At 43.2% G+C, this 21563-nt stretch overlaps 2 protein-coding genes across 2 annotated transcripts; both read left to right on the top strand.

Annotated features, from left to right (window-relative positions):
- The first annotated feature begins 2197 nt into the window (after nt 1-2197).
- Nucleotides 2198-3915, top strand: LOC136179452 (interferon-induced protein with tetratricopeptide repeats 1B-like). The gene is made up of 2 exons (XM_065956279.1): nt 2198-2203; nt 2653-3915. Exons 1-2 carry the CDS (start codon nt 2198-2200, stop codon nt 3913-3915), a joined length of 1269 nt encoding a protein of 422 aa, XP_065812351.1.
- A 1964-nt stretch (nt 3916-5879) lies between these two features.
- LOC110004196 (interferon-induced protein with tetratricopeptide repeats 1-like) lies at nt 5880-13699 on the top strand. The gene is made up of 2 exons (XM_065956278.1): nt 5880-5884; nt 12400-13699. The coding sequence occupies exons 1-2, from the start codon at nt 5880-5882 to the stop codon at nt 13697-13699; spliced, it is 1305 nt and encodes a 434-aa protein (XP_065812350.1).
- Nucleotides 13700-21563: the final 7864 nt, after the last annotated feature.

Raw genomic sequence — 21563 nt, 5'->3', positions numbered from 1 at the left:
ATCATCACGCCATCCACACTAGAGAGCTGAAGCTGGAGCGACTGTAACCACAGAGCAACATCAAGACATCTGCTCGACTAAGTCATCTTCAGAAAACGACTGAGAGGAAGAAACAGCAGAAAGATGAGGTGAGTATCTGACTTGCATACGAATGTTTAGACTTTGCTTTTCTAACAACTTGTCTATTCCAGATTTCTGACAATGAAAGCTGCTGAGCGCCGATTATTTTACTGGCTGTATTGACAATACTGGAAAGACGATTTTTGTTCTGAACAGAAAGGTTACCATACCATGAGATAAAACAAAAGGTTAAAATTGACTCTATAAAAGATCGGTAGAATAAAAGCATCAGTGTCTTGTCCACATTAAAAGTGTTCATTCTGCGCAGAAAGTAGAGTCTCTGGAGGCCCTTTTTGCAGATTGCAGGGCTTTTCCTAATGTTACATTTTTTAAACATGGATCTGACAGAATGAACACTTATACTAGCGTTAGAAGGGGCAGTGAAGGATGCACTGCACAGGAAACATGACACGTTTCTGCATGGTGGGGTTGTTGAGATAGCAGAAGCGAAGAAAGAGGCCAGACATGAAATCAAGAGGGCTAAGCTCCAATATAAGAATAGGGTGGAGGATAGATTTTATAGTAATGACCTAAAGGCAGTGTGGGATGGCATGAAAACCATGACTGGCCAGGACAACAAGAAAAATGGGTGGATTAACATGGACGGTTTTAAATCACAGACAGAGCTTGCATATGCACTGAATGATTTTTATCTACGTTTTAATGATGAATAGCACTTTCAGTCCACAGCTCCACTGTCCTTGTGACTACTTTACTCTTTTAAGGAGAGGTTTGTAGATGGGGGTAAGAAGGATGGTGTTGTGATCAGAAGAGCCAAGAGAGGGCAGGGAAACCGACTTATATGCACCTTTGACTAAACCATAACACAGGTCAATAGTTTTGTTCAGTCTAGTGGGGCAAGAAATATACTGGTGAAAGTTGCTCAATGATTTCAAGTTACAGTGATTGAAATAACCTGTGACGTTAACGTTTCTGTCAAGCCTCACCGATGTCCCAAAACCGCAGAGCGTTAGATCCGTGTCCAAGTCCGAAGAAGTAAGCCAGGTCTCGGTGAAAGCCATGATGCACGAGTCTCTGAATTTCTCCAGATGAATGACGTTGGCCTGGATCTCGTCGATCTTGTTTCTGATGGATTGGGCATTACAGAGCAGCATCGAGGAGAGGGGTATACGGTGGAGATTCAGACGCTTGAGCCTCTCTCGGACACCACCCCATCTCCCTCGTTTCCGTACTTTCCCTTTGTTGTTCTTTTTGTTAAAATCATCACGATGACCGGAGATATCCACTGTTAAACAGTCTTCGGTAATTAGGTGCAACAGTGGCTGCTGTCGATACTTTAGATCCAGTAAAAATCCCCGAGAATACTGAATCCGGCCCGTATGCGAGTGGCAGGGATCAAACAAACACTGAGCCGAAGAGCAGTGAGCTATAAATCAGGTTGTTTCTGGTCGATTATACACTGACGACATTAGAAAACAGACGAATAAAGACAGACCACTACTGCTAGTCGCAACTCGCCATAGACTAAATGATCAGTCTGCTGGTTCTGGTCCGGAGGCTTTTGAAGCGCCTACCGGAGGGCAGGAGGGTAAACAGTCTGTGGGCAGGGTGGGAGGAGTCTTTAAGGATGCTGTGAGCTCGCCGCAGACAGCGTTTTCTTTGGATGTCCTCAATGGCAGGAAGTGGACACCTTGTGATACGCTGGGCGGTTTTTACCACCCGCTGTGGCGCCTTACGGTCTGTGACAGAGCAGTTTCCGTACCAGACTGAGACACTGCTGGTCAGGATGCTCTCGATCACACAGCGGTAGAAGTTCACCAGCACAGCTGAAGACAGGTGGTGTCTCTTCAGTGTCCTCAGGAAAAAGAGGCATTGATGAGCCTTCTTAACCAGACTGGAGGTGTTAGTGTTAGATGAATTAACAGCCCCAAGAGCCTTTTTCCAGAAATCCTCAGAAAGGTTGGTTTGTAATTCGATTTCCCAATCAGCCTTGATCTTATTTACCGCAGACTCGTTAGTTGTGAACAGGAGGTCATAAGGTTGGAAACCTGACCTTTGGGCAAGACTCTTGCCTTGAGTGCCAGATCAATGCCACTAGGGTTTGGAACTTGAGGGAATGCCGGTGAGTGGGTCCTAGCAAAATCACGAAGCTGAAAGTATCGAAAAAGGTCGGAGCTATTTAAATTGAATGCAGAACGTAATTGTTCGAAACTGGCAAAACATCATTAATGTATAAGTCACCCAGACAGCGCAGGCCATTCCTCTCCAAAGATGTAAATCGTGGGTCAATCCTAGCTGGTATAAAAAGGTGATTATTACGTATGGGCGTTGCTTTAGGGAGGGAAAGCCACCCAAAGTGTCGTCTAATTTGTGACCATACAATGTTTAGAATTTTAACTGCAGTACTCATTTTAAACACTAGGTGTCTGAGTTACATATTGCTTCTTTAAAACATCTTATTTTCTTCATGGGAGATGAACAGTAAACATCCAAACATAGCACACTGCAAAAAAAACTAGCTGCTGATGTGTTTAAATGTTTGTTTTTTTATTCTCCATCAGTGCTGCTCAGAGTCAAACCACACTGGAGTCCCTGCAGTGCCACTTCACCTGGGACCTGGTCCACAGCAGGCCGAAACTGTTACGCCTCACGCACAAGATGGAGGGCTTCAGCGAAGAGAAGGGAAATAGAAAGCTGGGCCACAATTACAACCTGTGGGGGTTCATTCAGTATAAACTGGGGTTAAATGAAGAGGCTAACAGTTTGTTTCAGAAGGCTACGGAGGCACTCAACAAGCTGAGAAAGGCAAATGAGGGTGCTTGGTTAGTGGTGAACTACGGGAACCTGGCCTGGCTGCACCACCACCTGGGAGATCAAGCAGAGAGTCAGGCTTACCTGTCAAAGGTTGATGCCCTGATGGAAAAATACCCATCTCCATCCCAGGACGACCTCCATCCAGAGATCTGCGCTGAAAAGGCCTGGACCCTGATGTTCTTCGGAGAGGATAAGAAGCTGGTTGTTGATTACTACGAGAAAGCTGCCAGGATGCAGCCGGACATGGTGGACTGGAACACCAGCTATGTCATATGGTTAAAGAACGCCCAAAACTTCAGTGACCCAATGCTGGACCCTGACCTCTTGGAGAAAATGAGACAAGCCAAGGAACGGGATCCAGAGAACTTGTACCTCGCTGCGCTCTACCTTGACCAACGTGCTGATGAAGGAGAAAACATTCAAGATGAAGTCCGTGAGTTGGCTGGAAATGTGAGCACTCTGTGCTGCAGTGGCAGTGGCATGTGGGCCTTACTAAACCTTTACATAAAATACATATCAGTTGATGAGGCCGTTGATTTGGCAGAGAAAGTTCTGAAAGAACATCCAGATGTGCGTTATCTGAAGAAATTAGTTGCGTTCTGCTACAGATGGAGGATCGTTTATAAAAGCTGTAGTTCCCCAGAACAAAGCATGGTGGACAGAGCAATCGCTCTCCACGAGGAGCTGCTCTCTCTTTACCCTCACTCTTCACTCAAAAAGGAAACAGACCTTGCAACTATCTATGCAAAGTCACATCACAGCAAGGCCAAAGCTGAGCAGATATTTCAGAAACTGCTCAAAAATGAACCTGCAGAACCTTCAGACAAACAGATGCTTTACAACAAATATGCAAATCATTTATACTTTAATCTAAATGACTCCCACAGGTCGATACAGTATCACATGAAGGCAGCAGCAATACCAGAAAAATCCTTCAACCGTGAGAACAGCATCAGAATCCTAGAGGAGAATAAATACCGAAGCATAATGTGCAGAGAAATAGAGGAGCCAAGGCAGTAAAGATAGGGAGGCAAATTTGGGGGGTATAATTTTGTCCAAGCAAAAAAAAAAAAAAAAAATTCTACAAAGGCGTTTTGCTTTCACACGTGGTAATAAAGAGCAACAGAATCCTGGAGAAGAATGAAAAACAGGAGGTGGCCAATTCTGCCAGGGCGTCCAAAAAATAAGGATAAAAACTAACTAACTTCAGTTCTAAACTGAAGAAGGATGGCGCTAGAAATTTAAGCCTCGTCGGATCATAAGCGTCCTAATTCTGCTAAAGCTGCTATCGTTTAGTGCTATCACACTAAACGACTTCATCATTACATTTAAAGAGAAACACACACTAAAACGGAGTGTTCTGAGAGAGCTGGTTCATACAGGGTCACAAACATGACATGAATAACAATGTTCACATCCAGCACAAAGATTAAATAGAAAACAAACACTCATTTCTAACATAATATATTCCTTTTAATTATTAGAGTAAGTAATTTGGCAGAAATATTCGAGTTCAACGAACATAAATGGAAGAAATGAGCTCTTTAGACAGATTAACAACTTCACATACGCTTTACTGTCTGGGTTTACAACTAGCACATGCGCCATCTGCTGGTGAACTAAGAGTATTACAAGATGGCGTCCATAAACTGATTCATCATGTTGCAGAGTACGATGAATTTATAATCTGCCGCTCTCCTCTCCGAACACACGCACGCTGGCAAACTGATCATGTATGTATGAGTATTTTATTCAGCCATTATACATCTACAATCATTTTTAAACAATACAGACAGTTCAAACAGAGTCAACAGACTCTAGAATTACCACTGTGTGTGATGACGTCAGGAATGTGGTCAGAGCTGTTGACAGCTTGGTCGGAGGTAGGTTAATGATGATTCATGCTCCGTCGATAAACACATTTTAAAGTATTTTTTTAGTTGTTTAGATGAAATCAAACTGTGGTTTTCATTTACTGATCATATTCGATTCATCCCGTATCAGTTCTGAGGAGTTTTGAATAATATTCATAAAGTTATTCATTAGTCATGAAAGTTAACGGCTAATGTTCTGACTCTGGCTCTCCTAAATAACACGTTTTTTTTATTTATCAGGGGAGATGTTTGATCTCAACACAATTCATCGGTTTCTGTTAATTTGTCTGTAAATACAGAGCCAGAACACACTAGCTGTCTCCTGAGTCCTTTCCACAACCCAGAACACACGGGGTTACATCAGCAATGCACAAACAGACCGTTATATAACGTAACTTTCTACATAGGGTTGCAAACTGGTTATACTACTGTCTAACAAGTCTGTAATACGGCAGAATGAACATCCCTGCAGACATCATTTATTACAGATTGAGCTGTGTCATTTCCAGTGATGTCATCATTGTCTCACGTTTAGCAGCTTTACTTTTGTCTCCAAAAAGTTTGTAACCTTACAAACCGATCTATGTAGCCATTTATCCACGACCTATAGTTGTCATGGTAACAGTTGAATAAACAAACTAGACAACGGGCTGCAGACACTCAGGCTCCATCAAAATCTGGTAATATTACTGTACCTTTTGAGTCTGCGTGGTTCCTCATCTTCTCACAGTGTCTCTGCCGGCTTCCTCACCCTTTGTTTGTCAACAAATGCACATGGTGTCAGAGGGGGAGGCGTGACCGTTTTTATGACACTGCAGTTGCACTCAGTGACCTCCTGATGGCGCCAAAGCGCACCAAAACTGACAACATATTGAGGCTTTGAGTTTTAATTTTTAAGAAAGGAAAGGAAAGTCACATAACATCCTGCTGATAAGGAAAGTGCCACGCCTCTATCACGGACATTTAAAGCTGCTGCTACTGCATCGTCACGTCATCCAGACTAGAGAGCTGAACCTGGAGCGACTGTAACCAGAGAGCACCATCAAGAGGAAACATCTGCTCGACTAAGTCATCTTCAGAAAACGACTCAGAGGAAGAAACAGTAGAAAGATGAGGTGAGTATCTGACTTGCATACGAATGTTTACATGTTTTTAATTTATTAATTCCAAACCCTTTCCTTTTAGTCTTTTTCTTCCCCTTTAGCTTCATTATTTTAGTGTTTCATAAATTTACTTTTCTCACTTTGTTGCTTTTGTGACTTTTTGTTTGTCTGGGGTAAAATAATAATAATACATTTTATTTATAAGTTTCAATTTCAAGACACTGTACATTTGTTAAAAAGACAGAAGGATCAGAACAGTAAGGACAGACTAACAGACACTGCAACATTACACACAAATCATAAATAAAACAACATGAAGGTGCAGCGACAGATTAACAGATCACACATCACAATCATAGATTAAAAGCTTATTTGGAGAGGTGAGTTTTGATTAGTGATTTGACAGGGGTGAGGGGTTCACTGGATCGGGTGTGGGTGAGACGGGGTGCAGCACAGTTCTGGATGTATTGGAGTTTATTAAGGACTTTGGATGATCATTTTTAGAAACAGAAGGGTATCAAGTGTATCACATTAAGCTAATATTAATAAAAACAAGTTAAAGATGGATTTTGATAAACTGTTGTCTGTCGGTGAGGTAGGATTTTAAACAGGAAAGAGCAGTGCCAGTGAAGTTGAGTGAGTGTTCTATGCTGGATAGAAGCATCACATTCAAGCAAGCTCAGTTCACCCCTCTGCTCAAAAACCCACACTAAACCCAGCCCAGGTTGAAAACTACAGACCGGTTTCTCTTCTGCCCTTTCTGTCAAAAATACTTGAGCGCACAGTCTTTAAGCAAGTCTCTGAGTTCCTGTCCAGAAACGATCTTTTTGACCCAAATCAGTCACGCTTTAAGCGGGGCCACTCTACTGAAACTGCACTACTGTCAGTAACAGAATCGTCAGTCCTCAGTTCTATTACTGCTAGACCTGTCTGCTGCCTTTGACACAGTCAACCATCAAATCCTCCTATCCACGCTCTCTGAACTTGGCATCTCAGGATCTGCCCTCTGCTGGTTCGTGTCCTACCTCTCTGGGCGATCCTATAGAGCAGGGGTGTCCAAACTTTTTTTCTTGCAGGCCAAAATTGTCGTGTTAGAAACGCTCACGGGCCACAGGTTTATTTTTTTAAATATAGTTGAAAAAATAGTAAGGCTTTGTAGATCAGAATCAAAAGAAACCCTTTCATAAAAGGGAATCAAATATTTGATTCCTACTTTATTTATTTTTTTCTCAGAGCCTGTAACATGGTTCATTTAGCTCAGGTCATTAAATGGTTAAACAACAGTCCGCTTGTTTGCAAAAACTTTGCATATGTTTTTTTTTCATAGTTTACAAAAAAATGTGGAAAATAGTCAAATCTGTAGATTTAAAACAACAACATACATGTTACTGAACATTTTCTGTTTTAGGAATATTGTTCAGCGCTTGTTAACATGAAAAATAAGATAACGTGCCAATCTTAATCAATAAAATCTTCTGATTCTTCATTTGAAGTCACGGGTCGAATGGCCCTCGGGCCGCACTTTGGACACCCCTGCTATAGAGTGTCGTGGAAGGGAGAAGTGTCCAAAGCGCACAGCTTATCCACAGGGGTACCTCAAGGGTCAGTGCTTGGTCCCCTTCTCTTCTCCATATACACAAGCTCAATTGGTTCAATAATCCGCTCTCATGGCTTCTCATACCACTGCTATGCTGACGATACCCAGCTCTTCCTGTCATTCCCACCAGACGATGTTACAGTCTCTGCAAGAATCTCATCATGCCTTGCTGATATCTCTAAATGGATGAATGAACAGCACCTTCAACTCAATCTTTCAGAGACTGAGCTCCTTATCATCCCAGCCAGTCCCTCTATGCAACCACAGATCAATATCCAGCTTGGAACAACCAAACTCATGCCAACAAAGTCTGCCCGGAACCTGGGTTTCATGATCGATGACCAGCTAACTTTTAAGGTTCATGTAGCTTCGATTGCCCGGTCATGTCGATTTGCCCTGTACAACATCAGGAAGATCAGACCTTACCTGTCAGAACACGCTACACAGCTCCTGGTACAGGTTCTTGTGATATCACGCATCGATTATTGCAACTCTCTACTGGCAGGTCTTCCTACATGCACTATCAAACCTCTGCAAATGATACAAAATGCAGCAGCACGACTGGTCTTCAACCTTCCCAAAAGAGCACATGTCACTCCGCTGTTCATCTCCTTACACTGGCTCCCAGTTACTGCTCGCATCAAATTTAAAACTCTGCTGCTCGCTTACAAAACAGTGACAAAAACGGCTCCTCCTTACTTTAACTCTCTCATCCAGGTCTACACTCCCTCCCCCCCACTACACTCTGCCAATAAAAGGCGTCTGATCCAACCTTCACAACAGGGTCCTAAGTCTCTGACTAGACTCTTCTCCTCTGTCGCCCCCCGGTGGTGGAATAAACTTCCAAACTCCATTTGATCTGCAGAGTCCCTCTGCACCTTTAAGAAAAAGCTAAAGACCCAGCTCTTTCATGAATACCTACTAACTTAATGATGATGGTTTCGATATCATTGATGATGACGGTTGTGACGATTGTTTTTGTTTGATAACGATGACTTATAAGATGGTTTCTATACTGATTAGAGCTCCCAAGAACTGCCGTCAATGTTGTGCTTTGCCTCTGGTCACTTCCTGTCAGCACCTGTGTGTCCAATCAGACTCAAAGCTGATCGTTTGCTCTTACTGACATTGTTCCCTTTTTTCTAGATCCTTGCTTATGTTGTACTTACTCTCTGATGTACGTCGCTTTGGATAAAAGCGTCTGTTAAGTGAATTGTAGAATTTTAGAATTGTAGAATACTGTGGCTGATGGTGTCAGGGGCTGCAGTGAAGAGGTGGATTGTGTAATGGAAAATGGATTTTGCTGATGTGTTAAAATAAAACTGTGACAGTTGCTGAAATATCGCTGCTCAGATTGCACCATGCCCATATCCTGTTTACCCTCTGAGGCCTCTGCGTAAACCTGCAGCCATGCTTTGAAGGAGGGGGATTGTGAAGATTTCCATGAGAGAAGGATCTTCCTGCGGGCAATCAAAGAGGCAAAAGCAATAACATTGTCCTGAGTGGTCGAGGTGACAAGGTCGTCAGGAGACCTCCCGAAAATAGCTATATGCAGGGATGGATTGATGTTTAGACCTAAAATGTCGGAGATGGGTTTAAGGAAGGATTGCCAATAATTAACTAATTTAGAACAGGACCAAAACATGTGAGTCAGGTTGCAAGGAGCCTGGGAGCATCTACCACAAGTTTCATCGATTGTATCTGGAAATATTCTGGAGAGTTTATATTTGCTGTAATGAAGTCTGTGGAGCACTTTAAACTGGATGAGAGACAGCCTAGCGCAGCTAGAAGATGAATTAACATTAAGAGCCTTTTTCCAGAAATCCTTAGAAAGGTTGATTTGTAGTTCGTTTTCCCAATCAGCCTTGATCTTATTTACCGCGGACTCGTTAGTTGTGAACAGGAGGTCATAAAGGTAGGAAACCTGACTTTTGGGCAAGACTCTTGCCTTGAGTGCCAGATCAATGCCACTGGGGTTTGGGACTTGAGGGAATGCCGGTGAGTGGGTCCTAGCAAAATTACGGAGCTGAAAATACCGAAAAAGGTCGGAGCTATTTAAATTGAATGCAAATTGTTCGAAACTGGCAAAAACATCATTAACGTATAAGTCACCCAGACAGCGCAGGCCATTCCAATCCTAGCTGGTATAAAAAGATGATTATTACAGATGGGCGTTGCTTTAGGGAGGGAAGGAGAGCAGGAGTCAGCCTCTAATCAGCACCAGCTGCACTGGGGTGAGATAAACCAAAGTATAATTTTGTGAACATTGGCTGCCAAATAGTAGCTGATAAAATTGGGTAGCCCAAGCCCTCCCACTGACCTGCTCCTCTGGAGTAAAGTTTTACCTGTTCTCGCAAATAAAAGAAGAAATAATGTTGTTTATAGATTTAATAAAGGATATATTCCTTATAATTATATCCCCCCCCCCCCCCTTTTGATCCCTTTGAACCCTCAGACCAACTTTAAAGCAACTGATAACGGCTCAATGCGAACAACAGTGAGGAGAGCGGACAGCCTTGCCTAGTGCTGCGAAAAAGAGGAAATGGTTCTGAACGCTGTGTGTTTGTACACACAGATGCATAGGGGGAGGAGCAGAGTAGCTTAATCCAGGAGATGAAGCTGGCACTAAAACCGAACTGTTGCAAAGTGAAAAAGAGATAAGCCCACTCCACCCTGTTAAAGGCCTTCTCTGCTTCGAGAGATATTACAGCTTCAGGTTCCGTAGAAGAGGACGGGGTGTGAATGATACCGAGAAGCCTTCTGACATTAGAAAAAGAGTGCCTCCCCTTTATGAATCCTGTCTGATCTTCTGAGATTACTGTGGGCATAATAGACTCCAGGCGACGGGCTAGGACCTTAGCTAGAATTTTAACGTCAACAGAAAGGAGTGAAATTGGGCGATAGGATGCACAGCTTGCTGTGTCCTTGTCTTTCTTGTGAATGAGAGATATAGAAGCTTGCATGAGTGTGGGTGGCAAGGTGGCATGATTGGTTAAACATTTCAAGTAGGAGTGGAGCAAGCAGGTCAGAAAACCGTTTGAAAAACTCTACAGGATACCCGTCTGGGCCCGTTGAATTGCCAATGCGCATTGAGCAAATGGCCTCTTTGATTTCAGGAAGTGTGTCTGACTGTCATTAGGGAAAACTTTCGGTAACATTAATTTATCAAAGAAATTACATAATAGACTTTCATCGTTAGGGGACTTGGAGGTATACAGTTTAGAATAAAATGACCTAAATAAGTCGTTTATCTTATCTGGGTCAGAGGTTAGACAGCCTGACTCGTCTCGTGTCTGGGTGATCTGGTTGGAAGCCAATCTGGCCTTTAGTTGGTGGGCCAGAAGGCGACCCGCCTTGTCAGCATGTTCGTACATAGACCCACGAGAGCGGAGGAGAGAAGAAGGTCAAGCTCTGTATGGAGTCCTAGCCTTTCTTTGTACAAGTCAGGTGTTTGGGAAGTCGACAGTAAAACATCAAGGTTAGCTATAGATTTTTCTAATTCCCTCTGATCGTTGGAATAACAATTTATTCTATGATGATTTATCTAATTGTTTCTCTAACTTAGGCAAAACAATGGACACCCACCTCTCCCACAGGGAATCGTACAAAGGGGCAGAGGGGAGGCGGAAAAACGGATACATAATACTAACCAAAGAAGAAGAAAACACAGGAAGAAGGGGCTGCAGACTAAAAAATAAGACAAAACAGACAATTGCCAGTTATTTTTGAGTAATTATAAAAACATAAACGGTCATCCACCAGCATATTTGACCCTGTTACTCAGACGGCCCAGTGTGTGCAGGTCAGACCACCACAGCAGTCACAATCTACCCACCTGTCAGACCACCGACAAACAAACAACGTCTTTTAACCGTTTAAAGGTTTACTGAACTCTCCTGATCATAATAATTCATCAAACTGAGTCCCAACGGTTTAAATCCAATAAAAGATTTAATCCAAACACATTAGATCCACATTAGGAGCCAAGTGTACCAATCCAACCCTAAAGGTTGGAGCGAGACAAATCGCAGTCCGTTGATTGGTTAAAAGAACCGCCACTTTCCGTCTGACAGCAGTAATAAAGGACAAACAGAAAACGTGCCATGTTTAAATATCCCGTAGATTTCGAGAGTAATTTCAATGCTGTTTTGGATTTTTGGCCCCCATGGGCGACCTTGGAGGTGCAGACCACTGACCGGACCGCTAGGTGGAAATGAGGCTTTTGACTTGTGAGCCATTCTGTTGTCAGTGTCAGGATGTGGTTTGACATTATGCTGCTGCAATAAACAAGGCCTTCCCAGAAAAGAGGTTTTCTATTTGGCAGCATATGTTGCTCCAAAACCTTTATGTATGGTTCAGCATTCATGGAGCCTTGACAGATGTGCAGTTTACCCATGCACCCCCATACCATCACAGGTGCTGTTTTTTTTATCTGAGCGCTGATAACAAGCCAGATGGTCCCTCTCCTCTTTAGCCCCGGAGGATGCAGCGTCCATTTTTTCTAAAAAGATTTCAAATTGTGAATTGTCAGACCTCAGGACAGTGTTCCACTTCGACTTAGTCCATTTTAAACGACCTCAGGCCCAAGGAAAGCCAGCAATGTTTCTGGATCTGGTTTATATACAGCTTGCTCTCTGTATGGTAGAGTTTCAGCTAACGTTGTGAATCCAGAGATGAGCTGTGTTCACAGACTATGTCTCCTGGAAGTGTTCCTGAGCCCATGCAGTGATGTCCACCAAATAATTTAGTCTGTTTTTTATTTATCTGAGAAGTTTACTTGATTGTCTGACTATATAATAGGGTAATAAAAGCGATTGACAGTTTAGAAGAGTAGAGGAGACACTGCGAGACGAGACATAACAAATAAGAACACAAGAGTCAAAACTAGCTGCTGATGTGTTTAAATGTTTGTTTTTGTATTCTCCATCAGTGCTGCTCAGAGTCAAACCACACTGGAGTCCCTGCAGTGCCACTTCACCTGGGACCTGGACCGCAGCAGGCCGAAACTTTTACTTCTGAAAGACAAAATGGAGGACTTCAGCACAGAGAAGGGAAATAGATGGCTGGGCCACAGTTACAACCTGTGGGGGTTCATTCAGTATAAGCTGGGGTTAAATGAAGAGGCGAGGAGCTTGTTCCAGAAGGCTGCAGAGACCCTCAACAAGCTGAGAGATGCAGATGAGGGTCCTTGGTTAGTGGTGAACTACAGGAACCTGGCCTGGCTGCACCACCACCTGGGAGATCTAGAGGAGAGTCAGGCTTACCTGTCAAAGGTTGATGCCCTGATGGAAAAATACCCATTTCCAACCCAGGACGACCTCCATCCAGAGATCTACGCTGAAAAGGCCTGGACCCTGATGTTCTTTGGAGAGGATAAGAAGCTGGTTGTTGATTACTTTGAGAAAGCTGCCAGGATGCAGCCGGACATGGTGGATTGGAACACCAGCTATGTCATATGGTTAAAGAACGCCCAAAACTTCAGTGACCCAATGCTGGACCCTGACCTCTTGGAGAAAATGAGAAAAGCCAAGGAACGGGATCCAGAGAACTTGTACCTTGCTGTGCTCTACCTTGAACAACGTGCTGATGAAGGAGAAAACATTCAAGATGAAGTCCGTGAGTTGGCTGGAAATGTGAGCACTCTGTGCTGCAGTGACAGTGGCATGTGGGCCTTACTAAACCTTTACATAAAATACATATCTGCTGATGAGGCCGTTGATTTGGCAGAGGAAGTTCTGAAAGAACATCCAGATGTGCGTTATCTGAAGAGATGTGTTGCGTTCTGCTACAGATGGAGGATCGTTTATAAAAGGAGAGATTACCCTGATCCAGAACAAAGCATGATGGACAGAGCAATCGCTCTCCACGAGGAGCTGCTCTCTCTTTACCCTCACACTCCACTCAAAAAGGAAATTGACCTCGCAATTATCTATGCAATGTCACGTCACAGCAAGGCCAAAGCTGAGCAGATATTTCAGAAACTGCTCGAAAATGAACCTGCAGAACCTGAAGACAAACAGATGCTTTACAACAGATATGCACATCATTTATTCTTTCATCAAAATGACTCCCACAGGTCGATACAGTATCTCATGAAGGCAGAAGCAATACCAGAAAAATCTTCCTTCCGTGAGAACAGCATCAGAATCCTGGAGAGGGATAAAGACAGAGGCATAATGTGCAGAGAAATTGAGGAGTTTTTCGGAAACCTGCAAGAGCCAAGGCAGTAAAGATAGGGAGGCAAATTTAGGGGGAACAATTTTGTCCAAGCAAAAGAAAACAACAACTAATTTAAAAGAATCCTGGAGAAGAATGAAAAACAGGAGGGGGCCAATTCTGCCAGGGCGTCCAAAAAATAAGGATTAAAACTAACTAAAAACTAATTTCTTGTCATTCAAAACTATTTGAAATAAATTAAAGGAAGGTTTATTTTTATTATTGTAACAGCCGACCTGCGGGGGTACTCAGACTTTGGAAGGTCCCCTCACAGGGGTCAAATAAATGACCAGTTAAAAATGAAACACAGAAACACATTTAAAGAGAAAAGGTGCCAAGGTTTATTAAATTAACTAACATAAAATTCATGAGTCACCATAAGATAATTGGCGCATATTTCAATGTCTTACAGGCGGAAGTATGGCTTTGAGTATTTTGATGCTTTACTGAGGAGGAATTCAGTGTCACACTTCTACAGCAAGGGAGTAAAAAGACTCCTTGTCACACAATATCACTGCAACTTAATCACACTATGTATGAGCATGCAATATCACTGCAACTTCAACTATAATCACATTATGTATAAGCATGCAATATCACTGCAACTGCCCTCGCAACCAAAATTACCTTGACCCTCCCTGATGGTCCGCCCTGACGCTGTGCTGGGGAAATGGTGATAATTAAAACAAACAAGACGAAAAACAAAAAATAAACTAGTCAGCCTACTGAGGCAACCCCATAGATCTGTTGCCTCAAATACTGGCTCATAATGCCAGGCGGACTAGAAACAAAATACCGAAACAAAAATCAACACCGAAGAAAACAAACAAAACCCACACAGTAAGAGCAGCAGAGGAAATCTGCCAGGCTCCCTAAAACAAAGAAAATAGAAGCATTAGTTGGTCACATTAATACATTTCCCTAATCCCAAAATAAACATAATACAAAAACATATCCTCAACATCAATTACACAGTGGCCATAGCTTTATTAGACAAAATAATACATATCGCTGTGCGTACCTGGTGTGCTGGGCCCAAACCTTCCCAGCAACCCCCTGCCAAGTACAACGCCCGGCGACTTTGCTAAAAATGGAGGACAGGGCATAAGTACACGACTTTATAACCATTTAAGTAAAACTAAATTAAAACCACATTCAAAACTTGTCTCACCGATCGCCAGCTCCGCTACACACCAGAGACACTCACTTGGCGATCAGCCCCTGAAGTCACACCTGATGTGTCCGAACGTTCTGACCAAATGACAACTGGAAACATTATAGTTCTGGTATTAATACCTTCTCTTTATAAAACTTGAAACACAAAACAAAACAAAGCATGTTTCCTTACCAGTTTTCCCAGACGCAAACAAACAAAACAGCCGGCATGGATGAGGGTGTACACCGTCCCTCTCCTTCCGGGTGGGAACAAAAACACCGCCTCTCTGTTCCTACCCCCCCTTTATACCCTCATGGAGAATAGCAGCGTCTCAGGTGCCACCAGTTACAATCATTTTCTTAATTATTAGTATTTTGGGGCTTTTATGCATTTATTTAGAGATAGGACAGTGGATAGAGTTAGAAACAGGGGATAGAAAGAGAGAGAATTGGGAACGACTTACTAATCAGTGTTTCCCCTAGGTTTACAGCGTTGGGGGGGTGAGGACAAGCAGAAATGCCGACACGGCGACACAACGACACAAACACTTGAAGGAATCTTGGTGTTCATGTGTTACTTTTAATGACAGCTGTCCTTTTCTGTCGGAAAGGTATCCTTAAATGACTTCTTTCCCTGATTTCCAACTCTATCCACTATCCTATGCCTACAATAAAGGCCCAAAAAGCCCAAAAATAAATCTTAAAAAAAAAAATATATATATATATATATATATATATATTTTTTTTTACTTGACCTTCAGGGGGGGCGGGAGGGGCCGTAATATAATGGTAGGGTAAACACTGCTAATTCAGGACGGAGTTCCCTTCATGACATCACAAAGGGCAGTAACTCCTCCCCCAGGTGGGTGACACTCCCACAGCTAGGTGTTTGTTCTGCCCTCTGAGTCTGCCTTCTCACTGTAAACAATAGGACATGGAGCGAGAAAGACCGCTTCCCCAAAGAGTCAAACAATAAAGAGCCTATAATCTTTATTCTAGGAGTACACCCAAGCCCTTCCAGAGAGGGGGCGTGGTCAGACACAGCTCATTTACATATTTAAAGGTACAGACACAGAAACAGCCTGTTCTGAGCAGGGCTGAAATAGAGGGGTTTATAGGCATGATCAAATACAGGATCAGAGTGGATTTAGAACAAGAAACTTCACACATGTTTTGAGGAGCTCTGAGACTTATTTAAACTGGTTGAAGAGGAGGAGGATATGTGACCTTTAATTCTTACACCCTAGCTCCTGGTAGGTGTGACGTCCTTTGTAAATACACAGTTGTCATGGTGAATACTTAATGAAGAAATGTGTGAATTGTGATTATCATGTATTTTGCTTCTGTTGTGTTTTTTCAATGCTGTATTTTCAGTTTTTAGAATTAATGGATTTTATAAGAATGTGCTTCGCTTTGGATATTTAAAGTCCTCATTGTTCATATGAAAATGTATTTGCTGTGTGACCTGAAAATTATATATTAAGATGCTCCTGTTTGCTCAAGCTGTGTTTCAGCTTTATACCAATAAATGAACAGTGTGCACACCAAGAAATCGTCTTGAAGTTGTTTGTTTCAGTGGTTTCACCTTCTTCAGTTCTAAACTATCGGGAGGACGGAGCTAGAAATGTAAGCCTCGTCAGATCATAAGCATCCTAATTCTGCTAAAGCCTATCACACTAAACGATTTTATCATTACATTTAAAGAGACACACACACCAAAACGGAGCATTCTGAGAGAGCTTTTTTATACAGGATCACAAACATGACATGAATAACAATGTTCACATCCAGCACAAAGATTACATAGAAAACAAACACTAATTTCTAACATCAAATTCAAAGTCAAAGTCAACTTTATTGTCAATTTCAAAATATGCCAGACATACAGTGGAATCGAAACTTCGTTTGTCTCCGTCCCGCGGTGCAATACAACCAAAATAAGGTAAAATAGATCAAATAAAATGAGGTAATCTTAAGATAAATAATATTTACAGTAATAAATTCTAAATTGTGCAAAAGGTACAAAATGGTAAATAAAATAAAATAAAATTGAAAGAAAAAGTAAACTTGTGCAATATGTGCAATGTGCAGTAAACTGAGTGTACTTTTGAATAGTTAGCTTCAGAGTTATTAGTCCAGAGTTCTTGGTGGCAAACGGGAGGGGGTTTCAACGTCCAGTGTTCGTGGGGACAGAGGGGAGAGAAGGAAGAGAAGGGAGAGAGTTAAGCTTCCTGACAGCTTGGTGGAAGAAGCTGTTTCTCAGTCTGGTGGAGCCGGCCCGCAGGCTGCGGTACCGTCTCCCCGATGGCAGGAGGCTGAAGAGGCTGTGTGAGGGGTGGGTGGGGTCACGCACAATGCTGGTTGCTTTGTGGGTGAGGCGGGTACCGTAGAGGTCCAGAAGAGAGGGGAGTGGGACACCGATAATCCGTTCAGCAGCCTTCACTGTGCGCTGCAGGGTCTTGCGGTTGGCAGCAGTGCAGCTCCCAAGCCACACAGTGATGCAGCTGGTCAGGATGCTCTCGATGGTGCCTCTGTAGAAGGAGCACATGATGGATGGGGGGGCTCGTGCTCTCTTCAGCTTGCGGAGGAAGTAGAGGCGCTGCTGGGACTTCTTGGCCAGTGATGTGGTGTTGGTTGTCCAGGAGAGATCCTCACTGACGTGAACCCCCAGGAACTTGGTGCTGCTCACTCTCTCCACAGCAGCACCGTCGATGGTCAGTGGGGGTTTAGGAGTGGGGACTCTCCGGAAGTCGACAACAACCTCCTTGGTCTTGTCGACGTTCAGGAAGAGGTTGTTGACTCTGCACTACGTGGCCAGTTGGCTGACCTCCATCCAGTAGTGTGTCTCATTGTTGTTGGAGATGAGACCAACCACTGTTGTGTCAACGGCGAACTTCACAATGTGGTTTCTGCTGAAGGATGGAGCGCAGTCGTGGGTCAGCAGTGTGAAGAGCACGGGGCTGAGCACACAACCCTGGGGGGCCCCAGTGCTCATCACGGTGGTTTTTGATGTGTTGCCGCCGACCCGCACTGTCTGAGGCCTCTCGCTGAGGAAGTCCAGCAGCCAGTCGCACAGGGAAGTGCTGAGCCCCAGCTGGTCCAGTTTGCTGATCAGCTGCTGAGGGATGATGGTGTTGAATGCTGAACTGAAGTCTATGAACAGCATTCTGACGTATAAGTTTTTGGTGTCCAGGTGGGTGAGGGCTGGGTGAAGAGCAGAACAGATGGCATCCTCGGTGGATCTGTTACCTTGGTATGCAAACTGGCCATGACTAACCTTTCAAAGCACTTCATGACGATAGGGGTCAGTGCAACATAATATAATATATTCCTTTTAATTATTAGAGTAAATAATTTGGCAGAAATATTTGAGTTCAACAAACATAACTGGAAGAAATTAGCTCTTTAGACAGATTAACAACTTCACATACACTTTACTGCCTGGCTTTACAAGTAGCACAGGCGCCATCTGCGGGTAAACTAAGAGTATTACAAGATGGCGTCCATAAACTGATTCATCATCATGTTGCAGAGTACGGTGAATTTATAATCTGCCGCTCTCCTCTCCGAACACACGCATGCTGGCAAACTGATCATGTATGTATGAGTATTTTATTCAGCCATTATACACATACAATCATTTTTAAACAATACAGACAGTTCAAACAGAGTCAACAGTCATGTGTTATGTAGCGACTGAAAAGGAAAAGGCAGAAGCAAAAAGCTAGAGATGCTTACGTCATCAACACGCAGGAGGAGCGTGAGCAATTAACAGGAAGGCCACCTACTGTCTGAGCCTTTTATACACTTATTGTGTCAGGAAGAATAAGAACATTTCACAGCAGCACATGTTCTGATCATGTGTGTCTTGGCACAGTGAAAGACTAACCATCAATCATGGCATGGATGAACCACTTGTCGCTCCAAACGAGCAACAGCAGAAGAGCAGTTCAAGTTATGTTGGTAGGAAATTTGTGTAATGTAGCACCAAACCCAAACTTTTATTTTGTATGCTCATGCTGAAATGCAAAAATAAAGTGATTAAAGTTTCAAGTAACCATTAGAAAACCACTCAGTACTGGGTAGATATTGAGTACTTCTTCATCACATGTTGTAGAGTAGTGAATTATTATTTAACGGATAATGAAAGCTGGATAAACCACACAGATCTACCTGTTAACTAATGGTTACCTAGAGCCCTTTTCACATATACACTCTGGATTATATCTAGTGGTTAGTTTCCCATTCGTCTCCCAGTAAGTATGCAAAATGTGTGTACCTTATTGTAAAGTGTTACCCATGTATATTGTGATTTGTTGTATCTCTCCTGTTGATTTTCCATAACACACATTGTCTATATGCTGCATTCCTGTACTGACTCCATCCCACTCCGGGCTCCGGCTCATCATTGATGGTGAATTGAAGTTTTGGGCTGAATCCTGGAATAAAAGGAAAACCGATGTTGAAAAACAAAAACCTCATACTCTGTCAGTGTAACAGGTTGATATTGACAGCATAACTTTCCCCAAAACACTTGTTTTTCATTGTATATCTTCTTTTGAGTTATACATTATTCTCCTGCCTGTTTATTTTGGAGTCTGTGTGTGTGTGCCCCAAGACCAGTAGGGGCCCCTCAGGGCTCACAAATGTAAACCAAAGCAGTGCCCCAAAATGACAGTAGGAAACCTCCCTAAGGGGGCCCCATCTGACAGCACTCACTGTTGTTGCCCTGCTAAGTGTCACATCCACTATTGCTTTGAAAACCAAAATTTGTTTCTGAAAGTCAACAAAGTAAAATGAAGAGGAATAATCCCCAAGAGACTCTAGAATTACCACAGTGTGAGTGATGACGTCAGGAATGTGGTCAGAGCCGTTGACAGATTGGTCGGAGGTAAGTTAATGATGATTCACACTCCGTCGATATTGGATTTAGTTGTTTAGATGTAATCAAACTGTGGTTTTCAGTTACTGATCATATTCGATTCATCCCGTATCAGTTCTGCGGAGTTTTGAATAATATTCATAAAGTTATTCATTAGTCGTGAATGTTAACGGCTAATGTACTGAATGTTAAGCTAGCGTCTCGCGCAATAGGAAAGCCCATAGTCACTCCGAGCTGCATCATTACCGGTGACGTCATCATTGTCTCACGTTTAGAAGCTTCACTTTTGTCTCCAAATTGTTTGTAACTTTACAAACCGATCTATGTAGCCATTTATCCACGACCTATAGTTGTCATGGTAACAGTTGAATAAACAAACTAGACAACGGGCTGCAGACACTCAGGCTCCATCAAAATCTGGTAATATTACTGTACCTTTTGAGTCTGCGCGGTTCCTCATCTTCTCACAGCGTCTCTGCCGGCTTCCTCACCCTTTGTTTGTCAACAAATGCACGTGGTGTCAGAGGGGGAGGCGTGACCGTTTTTATGACACTGCAGTTGCACTCAGAGACCTCCTGATGGCGCCAAAGCGCATCAAAACTGACAACATTCAATGCTCTAAATCTCACGCATTGGGAGTGAGAGACACACATTTCAACCTGTTCACACGCTCACACGCCACACCTTGTATTTCTCACGCATAAATTACCAGGATAACGCCCACCAAGTTGCGCCGCTATTTTTTTAACAGTGAAACAGATATGAATCAAGTGGGTTTCCCATAGAGATCAGAAGGAGCTTGCCACGCACCAGTTAATAAAAAAATATATATATATATAGCTACCCCAACAACCAATCAATAAATAGCATTGCTGTATCCGGGTAAGATTTAGATATTCCCGCTACAACAACGCTAAATTCTGGTTACAAAGAAGACGCTCGCACTTTGATTCAGACGCTCGCTGAAGTACAGACTGATCGACGTGGGAGAGGACCGTTATATTTACAGTCTATGGAGAAGAGGACCATATGGTATTAATACAGTAAGTCATCTCATCATTTGATTTCTGTATGTTGGGGAATATTGTGTCCAGTCAGCTGGTAATCAGTAATATTAGCTAACAGTTTGACCAGAGTGTGTGAACTAGACAGCCAGTTGAATTCTTGCTAATTTCAGCAGCTATTCTGACACCTGTTTTTTAGTCCTAGATCAGGAGGTCGCAGGTCCCAACCATGCATACCACGTATGCAAAAGCGACCTGTTTTACATAACTGTCCCATTTGCCCCCACGAGAGAGCAACATCTTATCAAGCTGGTCAATCAGAGTACGATTATGGCGTTCCACCATTCCGTCCGACTTCGGATTGTATGCCATGGTGCATGTTTTCTTGATCCCCAACATCTGACAGAGACCCTGAATCACGTCCGCCTCAAACTGGCGGCCTTGGTTGGTGTGCAGGACCTCAGGGACTCCATGCAGCAAAACATAATCCTCAAAAAGACAGTGAGCAACCGTGTGAGCAGTCTGGTTTGGAAGGGCGTACACATTAACAAACTTAGTAAAATAATCCTCCACAACCAGCACGTACCTATTCCCCCGAGATGTCACAGGCAGTTCCAGAATATCTGCTGCCACCCGTTGCAGAGGGCGGTCAACCAGAGATCCCCCCATGGGATGTCTTGACATGAACCTGCAGTTCGGAGTTAGTGCAGCAGAGAGAATAAGCAGTCTGTAGGTCAGATCATGTTCCTGGTGAGACCGGAGAGCAGTCCACTGAGCCCACAACGTGGTCTGTTGTCGCCCCAACAGAGCCAGGGGAAACGGGCCTGCGGGAAAGAG

This window comes from Labrus bergylta, chromosome 6, assembly GCF_963930695.1.
Source record: "Labrus bergylta chromosome 6, fLabBer1.1, whole genome shotgun sequence".
Lineage (NCBI taxonomy): Eukaryota > Metazoa > Chordata > Actinopteri > Labriformes > Labridae > Labrus > Labrus bergylta.
The sequence above is the reverse complement of the archived record's forward strand: the minus strand, read 5'-3'. Positions and strand labels throughout refer to the sequence as shown.